At 40.8% G+C, this 25,284-nt stretch overlaps 1 protein-coding gene across 6 annotated transcripts in view; it reads left to right on the top strand.

Annotated features, from left to right (window-relative positions):
• Positions 1-25,284, top strand: part of PRTFDC1 (phosphoribosyl transferase domain containing 1) — a 111,028-nt gene that overhangs the window by 14,081 nt on the left and 71,663 nt on the right. For all 6 annotated transcript variants that reach the window (XR_008510346.2, XM_054522096.2, XM_024253878.3 and 3 more), the window contains one exon: positions 2,176-2,359. Coding sequence is in view for 5 of the 6 variants with exons in the window: in XM_054522096.2 (XP_054378071.1) it covers positions 2,176-2,359 (184 nt within the window). In the remaining variant the exon portion in view is untranslated. The remainder of the gene's footprint in view (positions 1-2,175; positions 2,360-25,284) is intronic.

The following is a 25,284-nucleotide window of genomic DNA, read 5'->3' as shown; positions in this document are numbered from 1 at the left end:
GCCTCCCAAAGTGCTGGGATTATAGGTGTAAGCCATAAAGTGAGTTTCTTGTAGGCAATATACAATTAGATCTTTTTTAAATCCACCCTGACAGTCTGTCTTTTAATTGCTATATTTAGACCATTCATATTTAAAATGAGTATTGATATAATGTTTGGTATCTATCATATTTATAACTATTTTCTATTCATTGCTGTTGTTGTTTCCTTTTTTTATCTTCCACTCTGTGAAATTCTACTTTTTTTTTTTTTTTTTGAGACAGAGTTTCACTCTTGTCACCCAGACTGGAGTGCAATAGCACAGTCTGGGATTACTGCAACCTCCGCCTCCTGGGTTCAAGTGATTCTCCTGCCTCAGCTTCCTGAGTAGCTGGGATTACAGGTGCACACCACCAAGCCCGGCTAATTTTTGTATTTTTAGTAGAGATGGGGTTTCACCGTGTTGGCCAGGCTGATCTCGAACTCCTGACCTCAAGAGATCCACCCACCTCACTGTGTGACTTCTGATGTCTGCGAGGTTTACTTTTCTCTTGTTTTTATTTTTAAGCCTCACTTACTAGGGATCACCCTGTGTTTGAATAGCTTAGTGTTTGGCCTAGAATTGGTTAGAAGTTGTGCTCAAACACGTCAAGCCAGTAACTCTTCCACTCTCTGCTGATGGGGGTGTGTGGGGACTTGAAAGTAGATTCAAATTTCCAACTATTTTCAAATCTTTCTGACGTTTACTTTCCCCTGAGCTTCTTGTGCCTTCTCTGCACATGTACACAGACTGCATTGTCCAGGGATGTGTGGGTGGCTTGAACTCACTCTGCTGTGCATATGTACAGCCTCTGGTCAGTTGAGATGCATGAAGAACTTATTGTGTGCCCCTGTTCTATGACTGTCTAACCTCCTCCCTGGAACTTCCTATCAAATCCCCAGCCAGCCTGCCAGTGCACTGCTCAGCAGGGACTGCACCTCAGGATAATGGAGCCCTGCCACCAAGGTGACCATTTTAGCTTACAGTGTTCCCAATCAGGTGAGCTCCCTCTGGCAGTGCACCACCTTGGTGGAACTACCTGTTTGAACAACAGAGCTGGGGATGGGGGCTGGGGGGTAATAAGAGCATCCCCACACAAGAATGCCCCAGACTCATGCTGTTTCTACCCAATATTCAGTGTTTTCAGAATTAAATGCTTCTCAGTTTGTTGTATGCCTTTGGTTGATTTCCAACATGATGAGATGGTTGTTTTTGGCAGTTTTGCCCAGTTTTATAGTTGCTTTTCTGGAGAGGATATGTTCACCTCCTTACTTCATCATGTTGGAAACAAATGTTCCTTCTTTTTTTTGAGAAGGAGCCTTGCTCTGTCGTGCAGGCTGGAGTGCAGTAGTGCAATCTCAGATCATTGCAACCTCTGCCTCCTTGGTTCAAGCGATTCTCCTGCCTCAGCTTCCCAAGTAGCTGGGATTACAGGCACCTGCCACCATGCCTGGCTAATTTTTGTATTTTTAGTAGAGACGGGGTTTCACCATGTTGGCCAGGCTGGCCTGGAACTCCTGACCTTAAGTGATCCACCCGTCTTGGATTCCCAAGGTGCTGGGATTACAGGTGTGAGCCACCGCTCTTGACCCAAATGTTCCTTTTTAAGGAGCATGCCAGATATTCTGATGTACATTTTTTATGATCATGTGTCTTCTTTAGAATTCAGTAAATACTGCCAGGCATGATGGCTCATGCCTGTAATCCCAGCACTTTGGGAAGCCGAGGTGGCCAGGTCACCTGAGGTCAGGAGTTCGAGACCAGCCTGGCCAACATGGCAAAACCTCATCTCTACTAAAAATACAAAAATTAGCTGAGCATAGTGGCGGGTGCCCGTAATCCCAGCTACTTGGGAGGCTGAGGCAGGAGAACCGCTTGAACCCAGGAGGTGGAAGTTGCAGTGAGCCAAGATCATGCCACTGCACTGCAGCCTGGGCAACAGAGTGAGACTCCATCTTAAAAAAAAAAAAAGTATGTTTTGAGCACCTTATGTTCAACCTTAACAAAGCTTTTCTGTCTGTGGGTTTCTGTTTCCCAAGCTTTTCTCTATATTCCCCTGAGTAATCGAATATGTACAATACATCTTGCATTTTCATTAAAGCAACATAAATACTCAGAAGTAGTTGTGCCTTAATATATCTTTTATCCTTCTTTCAGAATTGAGCGGCTGGCCAAGGATATTATGAAAGATATAGGATATAGTGACATCATGGTCCTGTGTGTGCTTAAAGGAGGTTACAAGTTCTGTGCTGATCTTGTAGAACACCTTAAGAACATCAGCCGAAATTCAGATCGATTTGTCTCGATGAAGGTTGATTTCATCAGACTAAAAAGTTACAGGGTAAGTTATTACAAGTTCTGTTTTATGATATTTCATTTAACAATGCTTTAGGATAAAAGAATCAATAATGTTATGAAAATGAAGAGTGCAGTTTTTAAAAATGGAGATGAAAATGAAGGGTAATTTTTTTAATTTGCAAGAATACTGCAACCTAACATAAGAATTCAAATGATATTATTTAGGGTGTGGGGTGGGGACCTTCTCTCTATTTTCACATATATGGGAAGACTCAGCAGTAATGATTTGTGCTTTCTTTTATGGTGATAAAGTGAGTGGTTATATCCTGGTGCCCAGCCCCACAACTGAGTGTGGTCAGAGTGTGAACACTGATTTGTTGTTTCTACTCTGGATGTCACTGTGGGTCCTGGGGACCTGTGGAAGGGTGTCCAGCCCAGAGAGGAGTCTTAGTACTCGGGTGGCTGCAGTTGTGGCCTGGAAGTAAAGAAGGGAAGGCTATAGGGACAGCACATTGCCAAGTGTGAGGAAACAAGGCCAGGGAACTCCAGCAGAAGGCCCCTCCACCAGTTTACTCCATTAATTCTGGCTTTCTGTGGGCATCACTGGGCAGAATTAATGGAGTTACTCTCCAAAGATGTTTCCTAACCAGATGCAGTGGCTCATGCTTATAATCCTAACACTCTGGGAGGCCAAGGCAGAAGGATCCCCTGAGGCCAGGAGTTCGAGACCAGCCTGGGCAACATAGTGAGACCGTGTCTATATACAAAAAGAAAATTTTTAAAATTAGCTGAGTGTGGTGGCATGTGCCTATGGTCCCAGGTACTCAAGAGGCTGAAGCGGGAGGATCGTTTGAGCCCAGGAGACGGAGGCTGCAGTGAGCTATGATGGCACCACTGCACTCCAGCCTGGATGACAATGAAACCTTTGCCAAAAAAAAAAAAAAAAAAGCTGTTGCTTCCTTAGTCTCCCTCCTCCTCCCTCTATGATGTTAACTTCTTTGATGCTTTTTGATTTCATGCATAGTAAAACTTTAAAAATAACTTACTATTGGGTGAGGAGCTCTTGGAGTCAAACCATGAAATATTCTCATTGACTAAACTAACTTGACACATTTTAATTCATGAATCACTCTTTGAATTGGCCTTCTATTGCTGTGTGGCAAACTCACCACAAACGTAGTGGCTTAAACCAACATACACGTGTATTATCTTAAAGTTTCTGTAGGTCAGAAATCTGAGCATGGTGTAGCTGGGTTTTCAGCTCAGAACCTTACAGGGACGAAATCAATGTGTTAGTTGGGATTTTGATATCATCTGAGGTTTTCAAGATCACTGACTGTTGGCAAGCTCAGTTCCCATTTCCTTGTTGACTGTAGGCTGGAGTTGGTAGACTCTCCACTCCTAGGGGTTGTCCCCAAGTGTTTGCTTCAATTACCCCACAGGTCGTTCACAACACCATTAGCTGTTTGCTTCTTCAAGTCTGATGGAATAATCTTAGCCCTTCTTTTATAGCTCACCTGATTAGATCATGTTTACCCAGGTAACCTGCCTTTTGATGAACTCAAAGTCACCTGACTAGTCACCTAATCTTTGGTGCGAATTCCCACCACGTTTACAAGTCTTACCCACACTCAAGTGGAGAAGATTATGCAGGGTGTGTTCACCAGGGGACAGCGGTCTTCAGGGCCACCCATCTGTCTTCCACATTCCTCATATGACTCTCAGTTGCCTCAGTTCTAGAGCAGCTGGAAATTAGTTCTGATTTCTTAAGATCCTCTGTGTTTTCCTGATGACCTCTCAGGCCAGAGTGAAGCTGGTTTTTGAAGACATCTTAGCTCTGATTTCTTGGTTTTATCTTTTCCTGAGAATTTTTTCTGTCTTTAGATTATCTTCATTCTGGGTTAAATCCCTGTGCTTCCTTCATACCAGATTTCTCTCATTCACTTGGCCCTGACCCTTATTATATTTGTCTCTGGTTAACAGCATTTTAAAAACCTGTAACTTTTTTTTTAATTAAAGTCAGGTTTATTGAGCCACCGTTTACATGCAGTAACATCCATCCTTTTTAGAGTTCAGTGAATTTCAACAAATGCATACAATCATGTAAATCACCACAGTCAAGATATAGATCAATTTCCTTAACAACGCAAAGAATGTCCTTGTGTCCTTCATAGTCAACCTCCTGAACCCCCAAGCCCTGGAAACCACAGATACGTTTTCTTTTCCTAAAGTTTTGCCCTTTCCAGAATGTCTTACAGATATAATCATAGCATGTAGCTTTAGTAAATCCATAAATCAAAATATAATGCATTCATCCATATTGTGTGTATTGTCGATGAAAAGAGTCAAACTCTGTAAAATATTTCAATGGATTTATTCTGAGCCAAATATGAGTGACAAGTAACCTGTGACACAGCCCTCAGGAGATCCTGAGAACATGTGTCCAAGGTGATCAGGGCACAACTTGGTTTTATACATTTTAGGGAGACAGAAGTCATCAATGAATACATGTACAGTGTACGTTGGTTCGGTCTGGAAATGTGGGACACCTGGAAGTGGCAGCTTCCAGATCATGGGTAGATTAAAAGATTTTCTGACTGGCAATTGGTTGCAAGGGTTATCATCAATAGAAAGGAATGTCTGGGTTATGATAAGGGGTTGTGGAGGAGGCCAAGGTTTAATCATGCAGATGAAGCCTTCAGGTAGCAGGCTTCAGAGAGAATAGATTGTAAATGTTTCTTATCAGACCTAAGGGGTCTATTCTATCAGCAATTCCTAAAGGGAGGAGGGCATCATGAGGCATGTCTGGCTTCTTCTTCCCATCATGGCCTGAACGAGTTTTTCAGGTTAACTTTGGAATGCCCTTGGCTGAGAGGAGGGGTTCATTCCCCACAGTTGGGGGGCTTAGAATTTTATTTTTGGTTTACGGTATCAGTAGTTCTTCTTCTTCTTTAGTATCCAGTAGAATTTGATTATATAGATAGAGTGCAGTTTGTTACTCCATTCATCAGCTGAAGGATATTTGGGTTGTTTCTATTTTGAAGCAATTAGAAGTAAAGCTGCTATAAATATTCACATGCAGGTATTTGTGTGTACTTATGACTTCACTTCCCTTGAGTAAATATTTAGGGGCAAGATGGGAGGTCATATGATGAGTGTATATAATAAATTGCCTGGCCAGGTGCGGTGGCTCATGCCTGTAATCCTAGCACTTTGGCAGGCCGAGTCGGGCAGATCACCTGAGGTCAGGAGCTCAAGACCAGCTTGGTCAACATGGTGAAACCCCATCTCTACTAAAATAGAAAAATTAGCCAAGCATGGTGGCACATACCTGTAATCCCAGCTACTCGAGAGGCTGAGACAGGAGAATCACTTGAACCTGGGAGGCAGAGGTTGCAGTGAGTCGAGATCGTGCCACTGCACTCCAGCCTGGGCAACAGAATGAGACTCCATCTCAAAAAAAAAAAAAAAAATTGCCAAACTCTTTTCCCAAAGGATTGAATCATTTTGAATTCCCACCAGCATATGTGACAGTTCCTGTTACTCCATATTTTCAATAACACTTAGTATTATCAGTTTTTCCTTATTTTTTTCTTGATTTTACCTGTTCTAATAGGTGATGATATCACATTATGGTTTTAATTTGCATTTCCCTAATAAATAATGATTTGAACATAGTTACATTTGCTGGTTTGCTATTCATATAGCTTTTTTGATGAAGTGTTTGTTCAACTATCTTACCCATTTAAAAAATTGGGTTGTTTTCTTATTACTGTATTTGAGAGTTTTAAAAAATATATTGTCCGTGAATTTTTTATTAGATATATGTTTTGATATATTTTCCAGTCAGTGAGGTTTTTTCATTTTGTTTTTCAAAGAGCATTATTAAAAATTTTTTTAAGTCCAGTTAATCTAGTGTTACCTTTTGTGGATCATACTTTTGGTGTACCTAAGAAATCTGCCTAACTCTAGATCACAAAGATTTTCTCCTTTTTTTAAAAAAAGAAGTTTCATAGTTTTAGATTTAAATTTAGGTCTATGAGACATGTCATGTTAATTTTTTACTACGATATAAAGTATGGATTGCGATTCCTTTTCTTTTCACTTTTGCATGAAGTGTTTGATTATTCTAGGATTATTTGCCAAAAAGACGATCCTTTTCCATGGAATTGCTTTTGATCTTTCACTGAAAATCAGCTTACTTTATATGTGTATGTGGGTCTATTTCTGGACACTATCAGGTCTGTTCATCTACACTGTCACTGCTTTGATTACTGTAACTTTATAATAACTCTGTAAATTAAGTAGTATGTGTCCTCCAACTTTGTTCTTTTTCACACTGCCTTGGCTATTCTTGTTCTTTGTCTTTCCATATAGATTTTAATATCATGTAGCTGATTTCTACAAAATAACACATTAGAATTTTATCAAGATTGTTTTGAATCTATAGATCAATTTGGGTGGAACTGACATTGTAACACTATTTAGTCTTCCATTCCATGAACACGGTATATCTCCTAATTTATTTAGATCTTATTTCAGTGTTTTCTGGTTTTCGAGTGTCAGATCTTAGGCATATTTGTTTAGATATATACTTAAATATTTAATGATTTTGATCCTATTATATTCAGTAAGTTTTTATTTGAATTTCAAGTTCCAATTATTTATGGGTAGTATTTAGAAATACTATTAATTTTGTATATTGAATCCTATGACTTATGAAACTCACTTATGAGTTCTAATAGCTTTTTCACAGATTCTTTTGGGTTTTCTATGAAGATAATAATTTCTTCTTTAAATAGAGATGATTTTGCTTCTTCCTTTATACTTACAGACCTTTTATTTTTTTTTATTGCATGATCATGCCACTTAGGACCTCCTATGCGCTCCTGAATATGAATGGTGGGAGAAAACATCCTTGCCTTGTTTTCAGTCAGTATAATACTGACTGTTGGTTTTTTGAAGATGTTCTTTATCAGGTTAAGGAAGCTCCTTCTATTCTTAGTTTTCCAAGAGGTTTTTTGGTATTTTCTTAAAAAATTATGAGTGAATATCATCAGTGCTTTTTCTAGATAAGTTGATATGGTAAAATACATTGATTGGTTTTCTAATGTTGGACTATCTTTCCATTAATATAATATAATGACATATTATCCTTTTCATATATTGCTGGATTCAACTTGCTAATTTTTTGAGGAATTTTGCATTTAAGTGCTTGGAGGATATTAAACCATAGTTTTTTGTTTTTGTTTGTTTTTTTTCTTGTGGTGCCTTTTTCTGATTCTGGTATCAGGCTTATATTGGTCTTTTAAAATATATTGGGAAGTATTTTCTCCTCATCTTTTTTTCAAAAGAGTTTGTGTAGAATTAGTACTAATTTGTCTTTGGTATTTGGTAGAATTCACCAGTAAAATCATCTTGACATGGAGCTTTCTTTGTTAGGAGATTTTTTTAATTGGAATTAAGTTTATTTAATAGATATGGGAGTATTCAGGCTAATAGTTTTCTTGAGTGAACTTTAATAGTTTGTGTCTTTCAAGGCATTTGTCCATTTTATCTAGTTTTCACATTTCTGGACATAAAGTTGTTTATAATATTCCCTTATTATCTTTAATCTCTGTAGTGATAGTCTCTCCTTTATTCCTGATATTATTAAGTTATATATTCTGTCTCTTTCCTTTTCTTCACCAGTATGCCTAAAGGTTTTTCAATTTTTTTATTCTTTCAAAGAACCAATTTGTTGCTTTCTTGATTTTCTCTTTTGTGTTTATGTTTTCAGTTTCATTGATTTATGCTTTTATGTTATTTCCTTCCTTCTGTTTGTTTTGGGGTTAATTTTATTTTCCTAGTTTCATAAAATGAAAGTTGAGTTCATAGATTTGAGATTTTCTTATTTTCTAATACAAACATATAATGCTATAAGTTTTCCTTTAAGTACTTCTTTAGCTGCCTCTATACATTTTGATATATTGTGTTCATTTTCATTCAATTCAAACTATTTTCTAATTTCCTCTTTCACTCACTGGTTGTCTCATGTTTAATTTTCAAGTATTTGGGGGATTTTCCATACATAATTCCTGTATTGTTTCTAGTTGAATTCTGTTGCAGAAACTGTATTTTGTATGATTCCAATTCTTTTAAATTTTTTGAGGCTTGTTCTATGGCCCAGGATATATTTTATATTGCGGAAACTATCACCATTGTAATCCATGTCAAATTAAATACTACTATTTCTTTCTAATTTCTCATACCTTTTCCTTGTGTATTTCTCTAAACAGTACCTCTTAAGGGTGACCACTGAAAAAATAGGAATGTTATTTATAACTTTTCAGCCAGTAAAGAGGATGAAAAGGAATAAAGGAAACTCCAAACTTGATTAATTCAATAGTAGACACAAAATAAGAAACAGGTAGCCTTATTATATTTGTATTACAGATAATGAAACGGAGACCTGAGATGTTCAGTAACATGCCCAAGGTCAAGCAGCATGTAAGTGGTGGATCTAGTATTTAAATCAAAGTTCGACGCCAGAGCCCAAGATTGTGACCACTGGAGCGTACAGTCTCCTTAGAGATGTGTTGAGATAAATTAGGCTAAAAGGAAGAACATTTGACCAAATGAATCAGCATTATTTTTTCTTGAGCTTTATTTTGACGTTTACCTAACCCGGCTAAGCCAGCTTTTATAATTGCTGGAAGAATGACAATATCCATAAATAGACAATTACCTGCTTTTCTTTCTGAAATGTTTTATATGTTGAATTAATAAGCTATCAAGTAGTACCTTCTAAGAAAATGAGTATTAATATTAACACTGGGTTTTTCTGTAAATTATGGAAAACTATGCTTTTCTTTTCCTCTTTCTGCCCTGCACCATGGAGATACTCCACAAGACATGAACTTTCACTCTACCTGCTTGTTCTCTGGATTCACTTAAAGCTTGCTTGCTGCTTTTAGGAGGCCAAATCCAGAAAAATTCGGAAAGAACCTTGAGCTTCAGGCTTCATACTAACTCCTGAGCATATAGAGACTCGAATCAAAAAGAAACAGGCATAATTCAGCAGCCCCTTGAGCTACCCGATTGTGTGTGTGTGTGTGTGTGTGTGTGTGTGTATGTGTACATGTGTTTAGAGGCAGGGTCTCGCTCCATCACCCAGGCTGCAGTACAGTTGTGTGATCATAGCTCACTGCAACTTCAACCTCCCTGGGATCAAATGATCCTCCTGCCTCAACTTTCCAAATAGCTAGGACTGCAATCAGATTTAGTGTGTTTTGAGAAAGCTCTATCAGGGTAGAAGTGGGAGGCCTTTTGGGATATCTATTCTAAGGGACTTTGAGTGGAAAAACAGGAGGATTTGAGGCAAGTATTGTTAGGTGCCAGCAAGTGACTTTTCAGACAGCTTTTTTGTATGTGGATGCATTATTTGCCAAGTTTTTCCCTTTATTCCCTCTCAAATGTTGCCCTGGTTTAAAAGCTCATTAATTTATATGCAATCCAATGTGAGGATAAAGTGTAATTCAGAGGTGCAACATTCTGATCTCATTGTTTTCCACCAATTTGGTTGGCTAACCTCTGTACAAAGTACAATCTTCAAACTACAACTTCAAGGCTTTAAAAATTGAGGATGAATGTTATTTTAGGCAAGCCACAGTTGCCCTAGATCCCACCCCATGTTGTTTGAATGTGCCCTGCTTTGTATGAATAATTCCTGCATGTTGGCAACACCAAGAGATTTTTTGGAGCTAAAATACAACTCGCAGCGTAACCACAGTAGGGCCGAGAGATTTGCCACACAGGGGATGTGGGCCCCTGGGGAAGCTGGCGTCGGTATTAAAGAAGCTCATTAGAGCTAAGGGTTAGCCACAAACCTGCTCCCTTGAGGGAAGAGAAACGCTAAATACATTTTTTCTCTCTCATTCCCACAGTTCAGAACAAAGGGTTTAAATCAGTCAGCTCTTGTTATCTGTGCTAGTGAGGAATGGGAACAGAATGGATAAGCCAGGTCCAGTGTCTTTAGTTTTAGTGAGTAGTCTTCACCCTACACCAAGGTGAACTTTTGCTGAACTGTTTCCAAGTAGCAAGGGTGCCTGGAATTGAAAGCCTCCTTTTCTTTCTTTCTTTCTTTCTTTTTTTTTTTTTGAGACGGAGTCTGCCTCTGTAGCCCAGGCTGGAGTGCAGTGGCGCGATCTCGACTCACTGCAAGCTCCGCCTCTGGGCTCACGCCATTCTCCTGCCTCAGCCTCCCGAATAGCTGGGACTACAGGCGCCCGCCACCACGCCCGGCTAATTTTTTTGTAGTTTTTTAGTAGAGACAGGGTTTCACTGTGTTGGCCAGGATGGTCTCAATCTCCTGACCTCGTGATCTGCCTGTCTCGGCTTCCCAAAGTTCTGAGATTACAGGCGTGAGCCCCCGCGCTCAGCCGAAAGCTTCTTTTTCTTTGCTGGGCACGGTGGCTCACACCTGTAATCAATCCCAGCACTTTGGGAGGCCGAGATGGGCCAATTACCTGAGGTCAGGAGTTCCAGGCCAGCCTGGCCAACATGGTGAAACCCTATCTCTACTAAAAATACAAAAATTAGCTGGGCGTGGTGGCGGACACGTGTAATCCCAGTTACTCGGGAGGCTGAGGCAATAGAATCACTTGAACCCGGGAGGTGGAGGTTGCAGTGAGTTGAATCGTGCCACTGCACTCCAGCCTGGGCAACAGAGCGAGACTCTGTCTTAAGAGAAAAAAAGAAAAAGAAAGCCTCCTTTTCTTTTTGAGATAGGAAATCTGTGTTTAGCAGAGTCTCACCTTGGGCTTTGGGTGAGGAAAAAAGACTCCAATTCTTTGAAGATAGTAGAAGAGTTCCTCAGTTTTCGGGGGTGCCGGATGGGTCCAAAGTAGGTTTATAGGTAAGCACATGCACACACACATATATATTTTTAAGTAAAAATGGAGAGGAAAAATAAAGAAATACGAAAGTAGAAGAAAATAAAGGACTAGAAGAGGGAAGATGAGAGACCAAAAAAATTCTAAGACTTACCATATTTCGTTAAATCTGAAGACATCACAGATTGTTACTTTATGTACCACTATGAAAGAAAAAAATGCTCTAAATTAAGCCATGATTTGACATGGATTGTATGTAAGATGCATCTTGATTTGGGAGATATTATAATATAACAAAAAATGTGTAACTTGGAGTTAGTGAAAATTGGTAGCTCCTCATCTTTTTCAGCAATTTTATTTGCAAGTGTTCGAATAGCTGAAATATAACAGAAAACATTGTCTTTACTCTTTGGTCATTTAAAAATCTTGGGTCCTGTGCCGGGCGCGGTAGCTCACGCCTGTAATCCCAGCACTTTGGGAGGCTGAGGCAGGCAGATCACAGGGTCAAGAGATAGAGACCATCCTGGCCAACATGGTGAAACCTCACCTCTACTAATAGCACAAAAATTAGCTGGGCATGGTGGTGCACGCCTGTAGTCCCAGCTACTTGGGAGGCTGAGGCAGGAGAATCTCTTGAACCCGGGAGGTGGAGGTTGCAGTGAGCCGAGACTGCGCCACTGCACTCCAGCCTGGCGACAGGGCAAGACTCTGTCTCAAAACAAAACAAAACAAACAAACAAAAATTGGGTCCTGCAATATCACTTCAATACTCTTTTGCAAACAGTTGGGTATTTCCTTTGAAGCTACAGATTTTTTCCATGTTAGTGTCTAAAATATTTTTTAACATCCTCAAAACATTTTTGCAGACTTCAAACAGTTATTAACTAAAGAGTACATCAGGAATAGGCCTGGGTGGTTTGAATCAGTTCACATAAATCATTAAATATTAATCAGAAGTATTTATGAAAACCAGAACATAATTTCTCTGTGACCTCTGGATAGAAACGCTGAAACATCTGTCTTGTTCCTATGTGTACTGAAACAAAGAGTATTGACGGTCCTGTTTTCTCTTTGACTTTTGGTTTTTAAGACGTATTTACTATGGGCTTTCAGCAGGGCATGGATGAAGAAACATGGCATGAAACAAATATCTAGTTTGGCCTAAAAAGAGATCATCTAGCATTGCTCTAGGCAAGTTTACTCTGAGATAGTTAATTCTATGAAGTGAAATTTTTTTTTAAAGTGAAACCAAAGCCCATTTATGTAATAAGGTTAATCTCAGTATTTTTTGTTACCACTCCTTACAGCCTTTTAATTTTATAAATATCCATGCATTTTCTTAATATACATTCTTTATATTCAAATTTATTCCTCTAGAGAGATTCTCATTAGAGTTTATTTTTCCCTGTGAAAAGCAAACACTGAGAGGGAAAATAAGAGAATGATGCAGAAGTAATTATTAAATTATAGTATCAATCCAGTGTTGAGAGATCACTCTGGGGACAGAGCTGTGCTTAACTCAGCTGACAACAACAGGCTGGGGTTGAATCCAGGACCAGGAACAGGACCCGGCCCTGGAGCGGACATCTCGGGGAATGGACTCACTCTGCTACAGATGCGAGTTGAAGTCCAGTGCAGCAGGGGTCATAAGTAGTTGAAAGATGGATGAAATGGCCGGACACAGTGGCTCACGCCTGTAATCCCAGCACTTTGGGAGGCCGAGACAGGCAGATCACTTCAGCTGCAAAGTTTGAGACCAGCCTGGGCAACATGGTGAAATGCCAGCTCTACTGAAAATACAAGAATTAGCCAGGTATGGTGGCGGGCGCCTGTACTCCCAGCTACTCAGGAGGCTGGGAAGTTTGCTGTGAGCTGAGATTGTGCCACTGCACTCCAACCAGGTTAACAGAATGAGACTCCATCTCAAAAAAAGATGGATGAAAGATCACAGCCTTCAGAACGCCAAGTATTAGGTAGCCAGTATCAGCCCACTTGTGTATGTTGGTACCACTGCTAATAAAACATAATATTCACTGAGTACTTAGGGCCAACTATTGTTCTAAGTGCTTTATATCTATTAGCTTATTAAGCCCTTGCAAGATCCTTATAAAGTTTCACAGGTAAGAGCATGGAGGCCAGAGGGGTTAGCTGGGTTCCCAAGGACACACAGCTAGGAAGTGACGTCCAAACTAGGTCCTTTAACACCACGTCTGTCTCCTGGATCTGTGGAAGAGGAAAAGGACTCCAGTCCCTAGGAGGTGGACTGGCAGGAGAAAAAAGCCCTCTAGTTCTGCAGCAGTACTGGGCAAGCTCCCAGGAAGGGACGTGGGCACGGGACAAGGGACAAATCCAGAGCACACAGTGGATACTGGAACTTGGAAACAGAGCAGAAAGACCAAAACCATTGTGAGAGACATAACATTCAGTTGCTGGGCATCAGACGTCCAGCTGGCTGCCTAGGAGTTCCACAGAGTTCCAACCCCACCTAAGGTCGGATTTCTTCCTAGCGATTTGATGAGGACGAGCCAGTAGATGAGGTGGGGATAGGATAGGGAGCAAGTGACTTAACAGTTAGGAGGGAGGAAGCTGGAAACTAGGAAGGGTCAGACCCACAAGAAAGTGTATGTGTTATTAGTATTAATCACAACAGATGCCTGAAGATATCAGTTGTATTTCATGTTCTCTGCATTTCCTCCGTTTATCATTTGAAAGCTCGCGGGTCCCATGAAACTTAAGCATGCTATGTGTATATACAAAAAATATGCTTGTATTAATCTGTTCTCATGCTGCTAATAAATACATAACTGAAACTGGGTAATTTATAAAGGAAAGAGGCTTATTTATTTATTTTTTAATTATATTTTAAGTTCTAGGGTACATATGCACGACGTGCAGGTTTGTTACATAGGTATACATGTGCCATGTTGGTTTGCTGCACCCATCGACTCGACATTTACATTAGTTATTTCTCCTAATGCTATCCCTCCCCCAGCCCCCAACACCCCCCTCCACAGGCCCTGATGTGTGATGTTCCCCGCCCTGTGTCCATGTGTTCTCATTGTTCAACTCCCTCCTATGAGTGAGAACATGCAGTGTTTGGTTTTCTGTCCTTGCGATAGTTTGCTGAAAATGATGGTTTCCAGCCTCATCCATGTCCCTGCAAAGGACATGAACTCATCCTTTTTTATGGCTGCATGGTATTCCATAGTGTATATGTGCCACATTTTCTTAATCTAGTCTATCATTGATGGACATTTGGGTTGGTTCCAAGTCTTTGCTATTGTGAATAGTGCCACAATAAACATATGTGTGCATGTGTCTTTATAGTAGCATGAATTATAATCCTTTGAGTATATACCCAGTAATGGGATCCATGGGTCAAATGGTATTTCTAGTTCTAGATCCTTGGGGAATCACCACACTGTCTTCCACAATAGTTGAACTAGTTTACCCTCCCACCAACAATGTAAAAGTTTTCCTATTTCTCCATATCCTCTCTAGCATCTGTTGTTTCCTGACTTTTTAATGATAGCCATTCTAACTGGCGTGAGATGGTATCTCATTGTGGTTTTGATTTGCATTTCTCTGATGACCAGTGACGATGAGCATTTTTTTTCATGTGTCTGTTGGCTGCATAAATGTCTTCTTTTGAGAAGTGTCTGTTCATGTCTTTTGCCCACTTTTTGATGGGGTTGTTTTTTCTTGTAAATTTGTTTAAGTTCTTTGTAGATTCTGGATATTAGCCCTTTGTCAGATGGGTAGATTGCAAAAATTTTCTCCCATTCTGTAAGTTGCCTGTTCACTCTGATGATAGTTTCTTTTGCTGTGCAGAAGCTCTTTAGTTTAATTAGATCCCATTTGTCTATTTTGGCTTTTGTTGCTGTTAGTCTGATGGGCTTCCCTTTGTGGGTAAGCCAACCTTTCTCTCTGGCTGCCCTTAACATTTTTTCCTTCATTTCAACTTTGATGAATCTGACAGTTATGTGTCTTGGGGTTGCTCTTCTCGAGGAGTATATTTGTGGTGTTCTCTGTATTTCCTGAATTTGAATGTTGGCCTGCCTTGCTAGGTTGGGGAAGTTCTCCTGGGTAATATCCTGAAGAGTGTTTTCTTTTTTTTTTTTTCTTTTATTGTAATTATTATTATTATTATTATTATTATACTTTAGGTTTTATGGTACATGTGCCCAATGTGCAGTAAGTTACATATGTATACATGTGCCATGCTGGTGCACTGCACCCACCAACTCGTCATCTAGCATTAGGTATATCTCCCAATGTTATCCCTCCCCCCTCCCCCCAACCCACAACAGTCCCTGAAGTGTGATGTTCCCCTTCCTGTGTCCATGTGTTCTCATTGTTCAATTCCCACCTATGAGTGAGAATATGCGGTGTTTGGTTTTTTGTTCTTGCGATAGTTTACTGAGAATGATGATTTCCAATTTCATCCATGTCCCTACAAAGGACATGAACTCATCATTTCTTATGGCTGCATAGTATTCCATGGTGTAGATGTGCCACATTTTCTTAATCCAGTCTATCATTGTTGGACATTTGGGTTGGTTCCAAGTCTTTGCTATTGTGAATAATGCCGCAATAAACATACGTGTGCATGTGTCTTTATAGCAGCATGATTTATAGTCCTTTGGATATATACCCAGTAATGGGATGGCTGGGTCAAATGGAATTTCTAGTTCTAGATCCCTGAGGAATCGCCACACTGACTTCCACAAGGGTTGAACTAGTTTACAGTCCCACCAACAGTGTAAAAGTGTTCCTATTTCTCCACATCCTCTCCAGCACCTGTTGTTTCCTGACTTTTTAATGATCGCCATTCTAACTGGTGTGAGATGGTATCTCATTGTGGTTTTGATTTGCATTTCTCTGATGGCCAGTGATGGTGAGCATTTTTTCATGTGTCTTTTGGCTGCATAAATGTCTTCTTTTGAGAAGTGTCTGTTCATGTCCTTCGCCCACTTTTTGATGGGGTTGTTTGTTTTTTTCTTGTAAATTTGTTGGAGTTCATTGTAGATTCTGGATATTAGCCCTTTGTCAGATGAGTAGGTTGCGAAAATTTTCTCCCATTTTGTAGGTTGCCTGTTCACTCTGATGGTAGTTTCCTTTGCTGTGCAGAAGCTCTTTAGTTTAATTAGATCCCATTTGTCAATTTTGGCTTTTGTTGCCATTGCTTTTGGTGTTTTAGACATGAAGTCCTTGCCCATGCCTATGTCCTGAATGGTATTGCCTAGGTTTTCTTCTAGGGTTTTTATGGTTTTAGATCTAACATTTAAGTCTTTAATCCATCTTGAATTGATTTTTGTATAAGGTGTAAGGAAGGGATCCAGTTTCAGCTTTCTACATATGGCTAGCCAGTTTTCCCAGCACCATTTATTAAATAGGGAATCCTTTCCCCATTTCTTGTTTTTCTCAGGTTTGTCAAAGATCAGATGGTTGTAGATATGTGGCATTATTTCTGACGGCTCTGTTCTGTTCCATTGATCTATATCTCTGTTTTGGTACCAGTACCATGCTGTTTTGGTTACTGTAGCCTTGTAGTATAGTTTGAAGTCAGGTAGCGTGATGCCTCCAGCTTTGTTCTTTTGGCTTAGGATTGACTTGGCGATGCGGGCTCTTTTTTGGTTCCATATGAACTTTAAAGTAGTTTTTTCCAATTCTGTGAAGAAAGTCATTGGTAGCTTGATGGGGATGGCATTGAATCTGTAAATTACCTTGGGAAGGATGGCCATTTTCATGGTATTGATTCTTCCTACCCATGAGCATGGAATGTTCTTCCATTTGTTTGTATCCTCTTTTATTTCCTTGAGCAGTGGTTTGTAGTTCTCCTTGAAGAGGTCTTTCACATCCCTTGTAAGTTGGATTCCTAGGTATTTTATTCTCTTTGAAGCAATTGTGAATGGGAGTTCACTCATGATTTGGCTCTCTGTTTGTCTGTTATTGATGTATAAGAATGCTTGTGATTTTTGCACATTGATTTTGTATCCTGAGACTTTGCTGAAGTTGCTTATCAGCTTAAGGAGATTTTGGGCTGAGACAATGGGGTTTTCTAGATATACTATCATGTCATCTGCAAACAGGGACAATTTGACTTCCTCTTTTCCTAATTGAATACCCTTGATTTCCTTCTCCTGCCTAATTGCCCTGGCCAGAACTTCCAACACTATGTTGAATAGAAGTGGCGAGAGAGGGCATCCCTGTCTTGTGCCAGTTTTCAAAGGGAATGCTTTCAGTTTTTGCCCATTCAGTATGATATTGGCTGTGGGTTTGTCATAAATAGCTCTTATTATTTTGAGATACGTCCCATCAATTCCTAATTTATTGAGAGTTTTTAGCATGAAGGGTTGTTGAATTTTGTCAAAGGCCTTTTCTGCATCTATTGAGATAATCATGTGGTTTTTGTCTTTGGTTCTGTTTATATGCTGGATTACATTTATTGATTTGCGTATATTGAACCAGCCTTGCATCCCAGGGATGAAGCCCACTTGATCATGGTGGACAAGCTTTTTGATGTGCTGCTGGATTCTGTTTGCCAGTATTTTATTGAGGATTTTTGCATCAATGTTCATCAAGGATATTGGTCTAAAATTCTCTTTTTTTGTTGTGTCTCTGCCAGGCTTTGGTATCAGGATGATGCTGGCCTCATAAAATGAGTTAGGGAGGATTCCCTCTTTTTCTATTGATTGGAATAGTTTCAGAAGGAATGGTACCAGCTCCTCCTTGTACCTCTGGTAGAATTCGGCTGTGAACCCATCTGGTCCTGGACTTTTTTTGGTTGGTAAGCTATTGATTATTGCCATAATTTCAGCTCCTGTTATTGGTCTATTCAGAGATTGAACTTCTTCTTGGTTTAGTCTTGGGAGGGTGTATGTGTTGAGGAATTTATCCATTTCTTCTAGATTTTCTAGTTTATTTGCATAGAGGTGTTTGTAATATTCTCTGATGGTAGTTTGTATTTCTGTGGGATCGGTGGTGATATCCCCTTTATCATTTTTTATTGCATCTATTTGATTCTTCTCTCTTTTTTTCTTTATTAATCTTGCTAGCGGTCTATCAATTTTGTTGATCCTTTCAAAAAACCAGCTCCTGGATTCATTTATTTTTTGAAGGGTTTTTTGTGTCTCTATTTCCTTCAGTTCTGCTCTGATTTTAGTTATTTCTTGCCTTCTGCTAGCTTTTGAATGTGTTTGCTCTTGCTTTTCTAGTTCTTTTAATTGTGATGTTAGGGTGTCAATTTTGGATCTTTCCTGCTTTCTCTTGTGGGCATTTAGTGCTATAAATTTCCCTCTACACACTGCTTTGAATGCATCCCAGAGATTCTGGTATGTTGTGTCTTGGTTCTCGTTGGTTTCAAAGAACATCTTTATTTCTGCCTTCATTTCGTTATGTACCCAGTAGTCATTCAGGAGCAGGTTGTTCAGTTTCCACGTAGTTGAGCGGTTTTGAGTGAGATTCTTAATCCTGAGTTCTAGCTTGATTGCACTGTGATCTGAGAGACAGTTTGTTACAATTTCTGTTCTTTTACATTTATTGAGGAGAGCTTTACTTCCAAGGATATGGTCAATTTTGGAATAGGTGTGGTGTGGTGCTGAAAAAAATGTATATTCTGTTGATTTGGGGTGGAGAGTTTTGTAGATGTCTATTAGGTCTGCTTGGTGCAGAGCTGAGTTCAATTCCTGGGTATCCTTGTTGACTTTCTGTCTCGTTGATCTGTCTAATGTTGACAGTGGGGTGTTAAAGTCTCCCATTATTAATGTGTGGGAGTCTAAGTCTCTTTGTAGGTCACTCAGGGCTTGCTTTATGAATCTGGGTGCTCCTGTATTGGGTGCATATATATTTAGGATAGTTAGCTCTTCTTGTTGAATTAATCCCTTTACCATTATGTAATGGCCTTCTTTGTCTCTTTTGATCTTTGTTTGTTTAAAGTCTGTTTTATCAGAGACTAGGATTGCAACCCCTGCCTTTTTTTGTTTTCCATTTGCTTGGTAGATCTTCCGCCATCCTTTTATTTTGAGCCTATGTGTGTCTCTGCACGTGAGATGGGTTTCCTGAATACAGCACACTGATGGGTCTTGAGTCTTTATCCAATTTGCCAGTCTGTGTCTTTTAATTGGACCATTTAGTCCATTTACATTTAAAGTTAATATTGTTATGTGTGAATTTGATCCTGTCATTATGATGTTAGCTCGATGTTTTGCTCGTTAGTTGATGCAGTCTCTTCCTAGTCTCAATGGTCTTTACATTTCGGTATGATTTTGCAGTGGCTGGTACCGGTTGTGCCTTTCCATGTTTAGCGCTTCCTTCAAGAGCTCTTTTAGGGCAGGCCTGGTGGTGACAAAACCTCTCAGCATTTGCTTGTCTGTAAAGTATTTTATTTCTCCTTCACTTATGAAGCTTAGTTTGGCAGGATATGAAATTCTAGGTTGAAAATTCTTTTCTTTAAGAATGTTGAATATTGGCCCCCACTCTCTTCTGGCTTGTAGGGTTTCTGCCGAGAGATCCGCTGTTAGTCTGATGGGCTTCCCTTTGATGGTAACCCGTCCTTTCTCTCTGGCTGCCCTTAACATTTTTTCCTTCATTTCAACTTTGGTGAATCTGACAATTATGTGTCTTGGAGTTGCTCTTCTCGAAGAGTATCTTTGTGGCGTTCTCTGTATTTCCTGAATCTGAATGTTGGCCTGCCTTGCTAGATTGGGGAAGTTCTCCTGGATAATATCCTGCAGAGTGTTTTCCAACTTGTTTCCATTCTCCCCATCACTTTCAGGTACACCAATCAGACGTAGATTTGGTCTTTTCACATAGTCCCACATTTCTTGGAGGCTTTGCTCGTTTCTTTTTATTCTTTTTTCTCTAAACTTCCCTTCTCGCTTCATTTCATTCATTTCATCTTCCAGGGCTGATACCCTTTCTTCCATTTGATCGCATCGGCTCCTGAGGCTTCTGCATTCTTCACGTAGTTCTCGAGCCTTGGTTTTCAGCTCCATCAGCTCCTTTAAGCACTTCTCTGTATTGGTTATTCTAGTTATACATTCTTCTAAATTTTTTTCAAAGTTTTCAACTTCTTTGCCTTTGGATTGAATATCCTCCCGTAGCTCGGAGTAATTTGATCGTCTGAAGCCTTCTTCTCTCAGCTCGTCAAAGTCATTCTCCGTCCAGCTTTGTTCCGTTGCTGGTGAGGAACTGCGTTCCTTTGGAGGAGGAGAGGTACTCTGGTTTTTAGAGTTTCCAGTTTTTCTGCTCTGTTTTTTCCCCATCTTTGTGGTTTTATCTACTTTTGGTCTTTGATGATGGTGATGTACAGATGGGTTTTTGGTGTGGATGTCCTTTCTGTTAGTTTTCCTTCTAACAGACAGAACCCTCAGCTGCAGGTCTGTTGGAGTACCTGGCCGGCCGTGTGAGGTGTCAGTCTGCCCCTGCTGGGCGGTGCCTCCCAGTTAGGCTGCTCGGGGGTCAGGGGTCAGGGACCCACTTGAGGAGGCAGTCAGCCCGTTCTCAGATCTCCAGCTGCGTGCTGGGAGAACCACTGCTCTCCTCACAGCTGTCAGACAGGGACATTTAAGTCTGCAGAGGTTACTGCTGTCTTTTTGTTTGTCTGTGCCCTGCCCCCAGAGGTGGAGCCTACAGAGGCAGGCAGGCAGGCCTCCTTGAGCTGTGGTGGGCTCCACCCAGTTCAAGCTTCCAGGCTGCTTTGTTTACCTAAGCGAGCCTGGGCAATGGCGGGCGCCCCTCCCCCAGCCTCGCTGCCGACTTGCTGCTTGATCTCAGACTGCTGTGCTAGCAATCAGCGAGACTCCGTGGGCGTAGGACCCTCTGAGCCAGGTGCGGGCTATACTCTCCTGGGGCACCGTTTCCTAAGCCCGTCGGAAAAGCACAGTATTCGGGTGGGAGTGGCCCGATTTTCCAGGTGCCGTCTGTCACCTCTGGAAGGGGAACTCCCTGACCCCTTGCGCTTCCCGAGTGAGGCAGTGCCTCGCCCCTGCTTCGGCTGGCGCACGGTGCGCTCACCCACTGACCTGCGCCCACTGTCTGGCACTCCCTAGTGAGATGAACACGGTACCTCAGATGGAAATGCCGAAATCACCCGTCTTCTGCGTCGCTCGCGCTGGGAGCTGTAGACCGGAGCTGTTCCTATTCGGCCATCTTGGCTCCTCCCCCCTGAAGAGTGTTTTCTAACTTGTTTTCATTCTCTCCATCACTTTCAGGTACACCAACCAAACGTAGATTTGGTCTTTTCACATAGTCCTATATTTCTTGGAGACTGTGTTCGTTTCTTTTCACTCTCTTTTCTCTAATCTTGTCTTCTCGCTTTATTTCGTTAATTTGATCTTCAATCACTGATATCCTTTCTTCTACTTGATGGAATCAGCTATTGAAGCTTGTGCATGCATCACGAAGTTCTTGTGCTGTGGTTTTCAGCTCCATCAGGTCATTTAAGTTCTTCTCTACACTGTTTATTCTAGTTAGCCATTTATCTAACCTTTTTTCAAGGTTTTTAGCTTCCTTGCGATGACTTAGAACATGCTCCTTTAGCTCAGAGAAGTTTGTTATTACCGACTTTCTGAAGCCTACTTCTGTCAGCTCCTCAAACTCATTCTCTGTCCAGTTTTGTTCCATTGCTGGTGAGGAGCTGCAATCGTTTGGAGGAGAAGAAGCGCTCTGGTTTTTGGAATTTTCAGCTTTTCTGCTCTGGTTTCTCCCCATCTTTGTGGTTTTATCTACCTTTGGTCTTTGATGTTGATGACCTACAGATGGGGTTTTGGTGTGGATGTCCTTTTTGTTGATGTTGTTGCTATTCCTTTCTGTTTGTTAGTTTTCCTTCTGACAGGCCCCTCAGCTGCGGGTCTGTTGGAGTTTGCTGGAGGTCCACTCCAGACCCTGTTTGCCTGGGTATCACCAGCGGAGGCTGCAGAACAGCAAATATTGCTGCCTGATCCTTCCTCTGGAAGCTTCGTTCCAGAAGGGCACCTGCCTGTATGAGGTGTCTGTTGGCCCCTATTGGGAGTGTCTCCCAGTCAGGCTAAATGGGGGTCAGGGACCCACTTGAGGAGGCAGTCTGTCCATTCTCAGAGCTCGAACGCTGTGCTGGGAGAACCACTGCTCTCTTCAGAGCTGTCAGACGGGGATGTTTAAATCTGCAGAAGTCTTCAACATGTTTAAGTCTGCAGAAGTCTGCTGCCTTTTGTTCAGCTATAACCTGTCCACAGAGGTGGAGTCTAGAGAGGCAGTAGGCCTTGCTGAGCTGCGGTGGGATCCGCCCAGATTGAGCTTCCCAGCCACTTTGTTTACCTACTGAAGCCTCAGCAATGGTGGACGCCCATCCCACTGCTCGGCTGCAGTGTCACAGGTTGATTTCAGACTGCTGTGCTAGTAGTGAGCAAGGCTCCATGGGCATGGGACTGCTGAGCCAGGCACAGGAGGGAATCTCTTTGTCTGCCAGTTGCTAAGACTGTGGGAAAAGTGCAGTATTTGGACGGAAGTGTACAGTTCCTCCAGGTACAGTCTGTCATAGCTTCCCTTGGCTAGGAAAGGGAAATCCCCCAACTCCTTGTGCTTCCAGGTGAGGCGATGCCCCACCCCGCTTTGGCTTGCCCCCTATGGGCTGCACCCACTGTCCAACCAGTCCCAATAAGATGAACCAGGTATCTCAGTTGGAAATGCAGAAATCACCCATCTTCTGCATCAATCATGCTGGGAGCTGCAGACTGGAGCTGTTCCTATTCAGCCATCTTGGAAGCGACCCAGGAAAGAGGTTTAACAGACTCACAGTTCCATATGGCTGGGGAGGCCTCACAATCATGGCAGAAGGCAAATTAGGGGCAAAATCGTGTCTTACATGGCAGCAGGCAAGAGGGCATGTGTAGGGGAACTCTCCTTTATAAAAACCATCAGATCTCATGAGACTTATTCACTATCATGAGAACAGCATGGGAAAACCCCACCCCTGTGATTCAATTACTTCCCACAGGGTCCCTCCCATGACACATGGAGATTATTACAATTCAAGGTGAGATTTGGGTAAGCACACAGAGCCAAACCATATCAATGCTTTAATCAGTTTAACTCATATATACCTGATCTTTTCCAAAAAGGATCTAATGATGTATTTTATTAATTATGCCCAGATAATTTCTCATTTTCTGCAGGAAAATAATTGCAGGCAGCAAAATATTAATAATTATCCTTATTTTATGTTAGGTTATTTTTATCAACATTTTGTAACTGATGTAGAATGTAAAATTTAGCATCAAGACCATGAAAATCTTTTTGAAATTACACATTCCATTTGTATTTTATAAAACACATGCACTTTAAAGGCTAGGAAAGTTACCAGGAAATAATTTGTATTTGGAGGGAAAAAGAAACACAGTTGGATATATAATAAAATGGTTTGGGGAAAATATTTATGGAAAAATAATGCCTTTGACAATTGTTTATGATGCTCATTGTACTATAATAAAGTTTGAGTTTAATGGTTTTATTGTCGTTTTAACCCATAGTGTATATTCCTTTCTTGCATGAGTTTGCCATTATTAAACACGGTATTATTGTTAACCACTTAGGTAATTCAACATGCTTACAATCTGTAGCTTCCAAGGACAAGAATTATTTTATTTTCTACTTATTAATTTGGGATTCATTTGGAGGAGGACAGTTTTGAAATTTTATTTGCCTGGCTTTTTTTTTTTTTTTTCCTAGAGAACAGAAATGAACTCAAACAGACATTGACGAATAGGAGAATAATGTCATTAAAAACAGGATGACTCTTGGTGAGGAAAAGGGCACAACAGTACGTCAAGAGCCCCCGCAGCCCACGCCACAGAGAGGAATGACTAGGCAGGAGTGGAAAGGAAAAGGCCAGCAGTTGGTGATGAGTCAGCAGTACTTTTGCTAAAAATGCTAATCTAATACAGCAGTGGGAAGTGTTGGTGAGCATGTGATCATCGAGGCCGGGAATGACTCCTTCCTCTCTGCAGCTCTCAGGAGTCCCTGTTGAAGGACCAGGATGGGCTTTGGTGCCCTATAGACCTCTGTGTGTTGTTTTGGGGTGTGGATCCTCCTCTAATTAGGAAAGACAGCTAGAAGGCAGGCTCAGAAGTCTGCCTCAACTCGCACTTCCGAAATTCACATTGGCCTGTGTGTAAGAGATCTAAGAAATGAAAATGTGTAATATTCTCCCTCATCTTCATATTAAGATAATTTCTTAGGACAAAAATGATTTTTAAACACATCCCTTACTCCATCGATATCTGAGCCTGATCACTCAGGAAGTGATAATGACACCTTTGTTTTTTTTGTTTTTTTTTTTTAATCACTTGTAACCGCTGTGTTGTAGGCAGGGAAATACTTAACTGTGAAAGTGACATATTCTTGTTTTATTCCTATACTTAAAGCAAAAGCTACTTACTTAGAGTGTAGGTCAATTTAGATCTGCAAAATAGAATACCATTTTAGATGCTTTGAGGTAGTGCTCCTGTAACAGAATTGTTAGTAATTTTAGAAGATTAGTGAAATATTTTATTTTGAAAACCATTATGGAATTCCATGTTTGTTTCTTTTAATGGATAAATTTAAACATATATCAGATGGATAGATTATTGTAGACTTTTTCAGGGATAGTTATTTTTCCATCAGCAGTACTGTTAGACTACTCTATGCAGAATACATCTACTAGAATGACTTATTTCCTTTTTTGAAAAAAAAATTGAATTTTAAGTTCCAGGATACATGTGCAGGACGTGCAGGTTTGTTACATAGGTAAATGCGTGCCATGGTGATTTGCTGCATCTATCAACCCATCACCTAGGTATTAAGCCCCACATGTGTTAGCTATTTATCCTGATGCTGTCCCCGCACCTTCCATCCCCTACAGGCCCTAGTGTGTGTTGTTCCCCTCCTTGTGTCCATGTGTTCTCATTGTTCAGCTCCCACTTGTAAGTGAGAACATGTGGTGCTTGGTTTTCTGTTCCTGCATTAGTTCGCTGACTATAATGGCTTCAAGCTCCACCTATGTTCCTGCAAAGGACATGATCTCCTTCGTTTTGATGGCTGCATAGTATTCCATGGTATATATATATATATATAT

Source organism: Pongo abelii, chromosome 8 (assembly GCF_028885655.2).
Source record: "Pongo abelii isolate AG06213 chromosome 8, NHGRI_mPonAbe1-v2.0_pri, whole genome shotgun sequence".
Taxonomy (NCBI): Eukaryota; Metazoa; Chordata; class Mammalia; order Primates; family Hominidae; genus Pongo; species Pongo abelii.
Note: the sequence above shows the minus strand (reverse complement) of the source record. Positions and strands in the feature narration are given on the sequence as shown.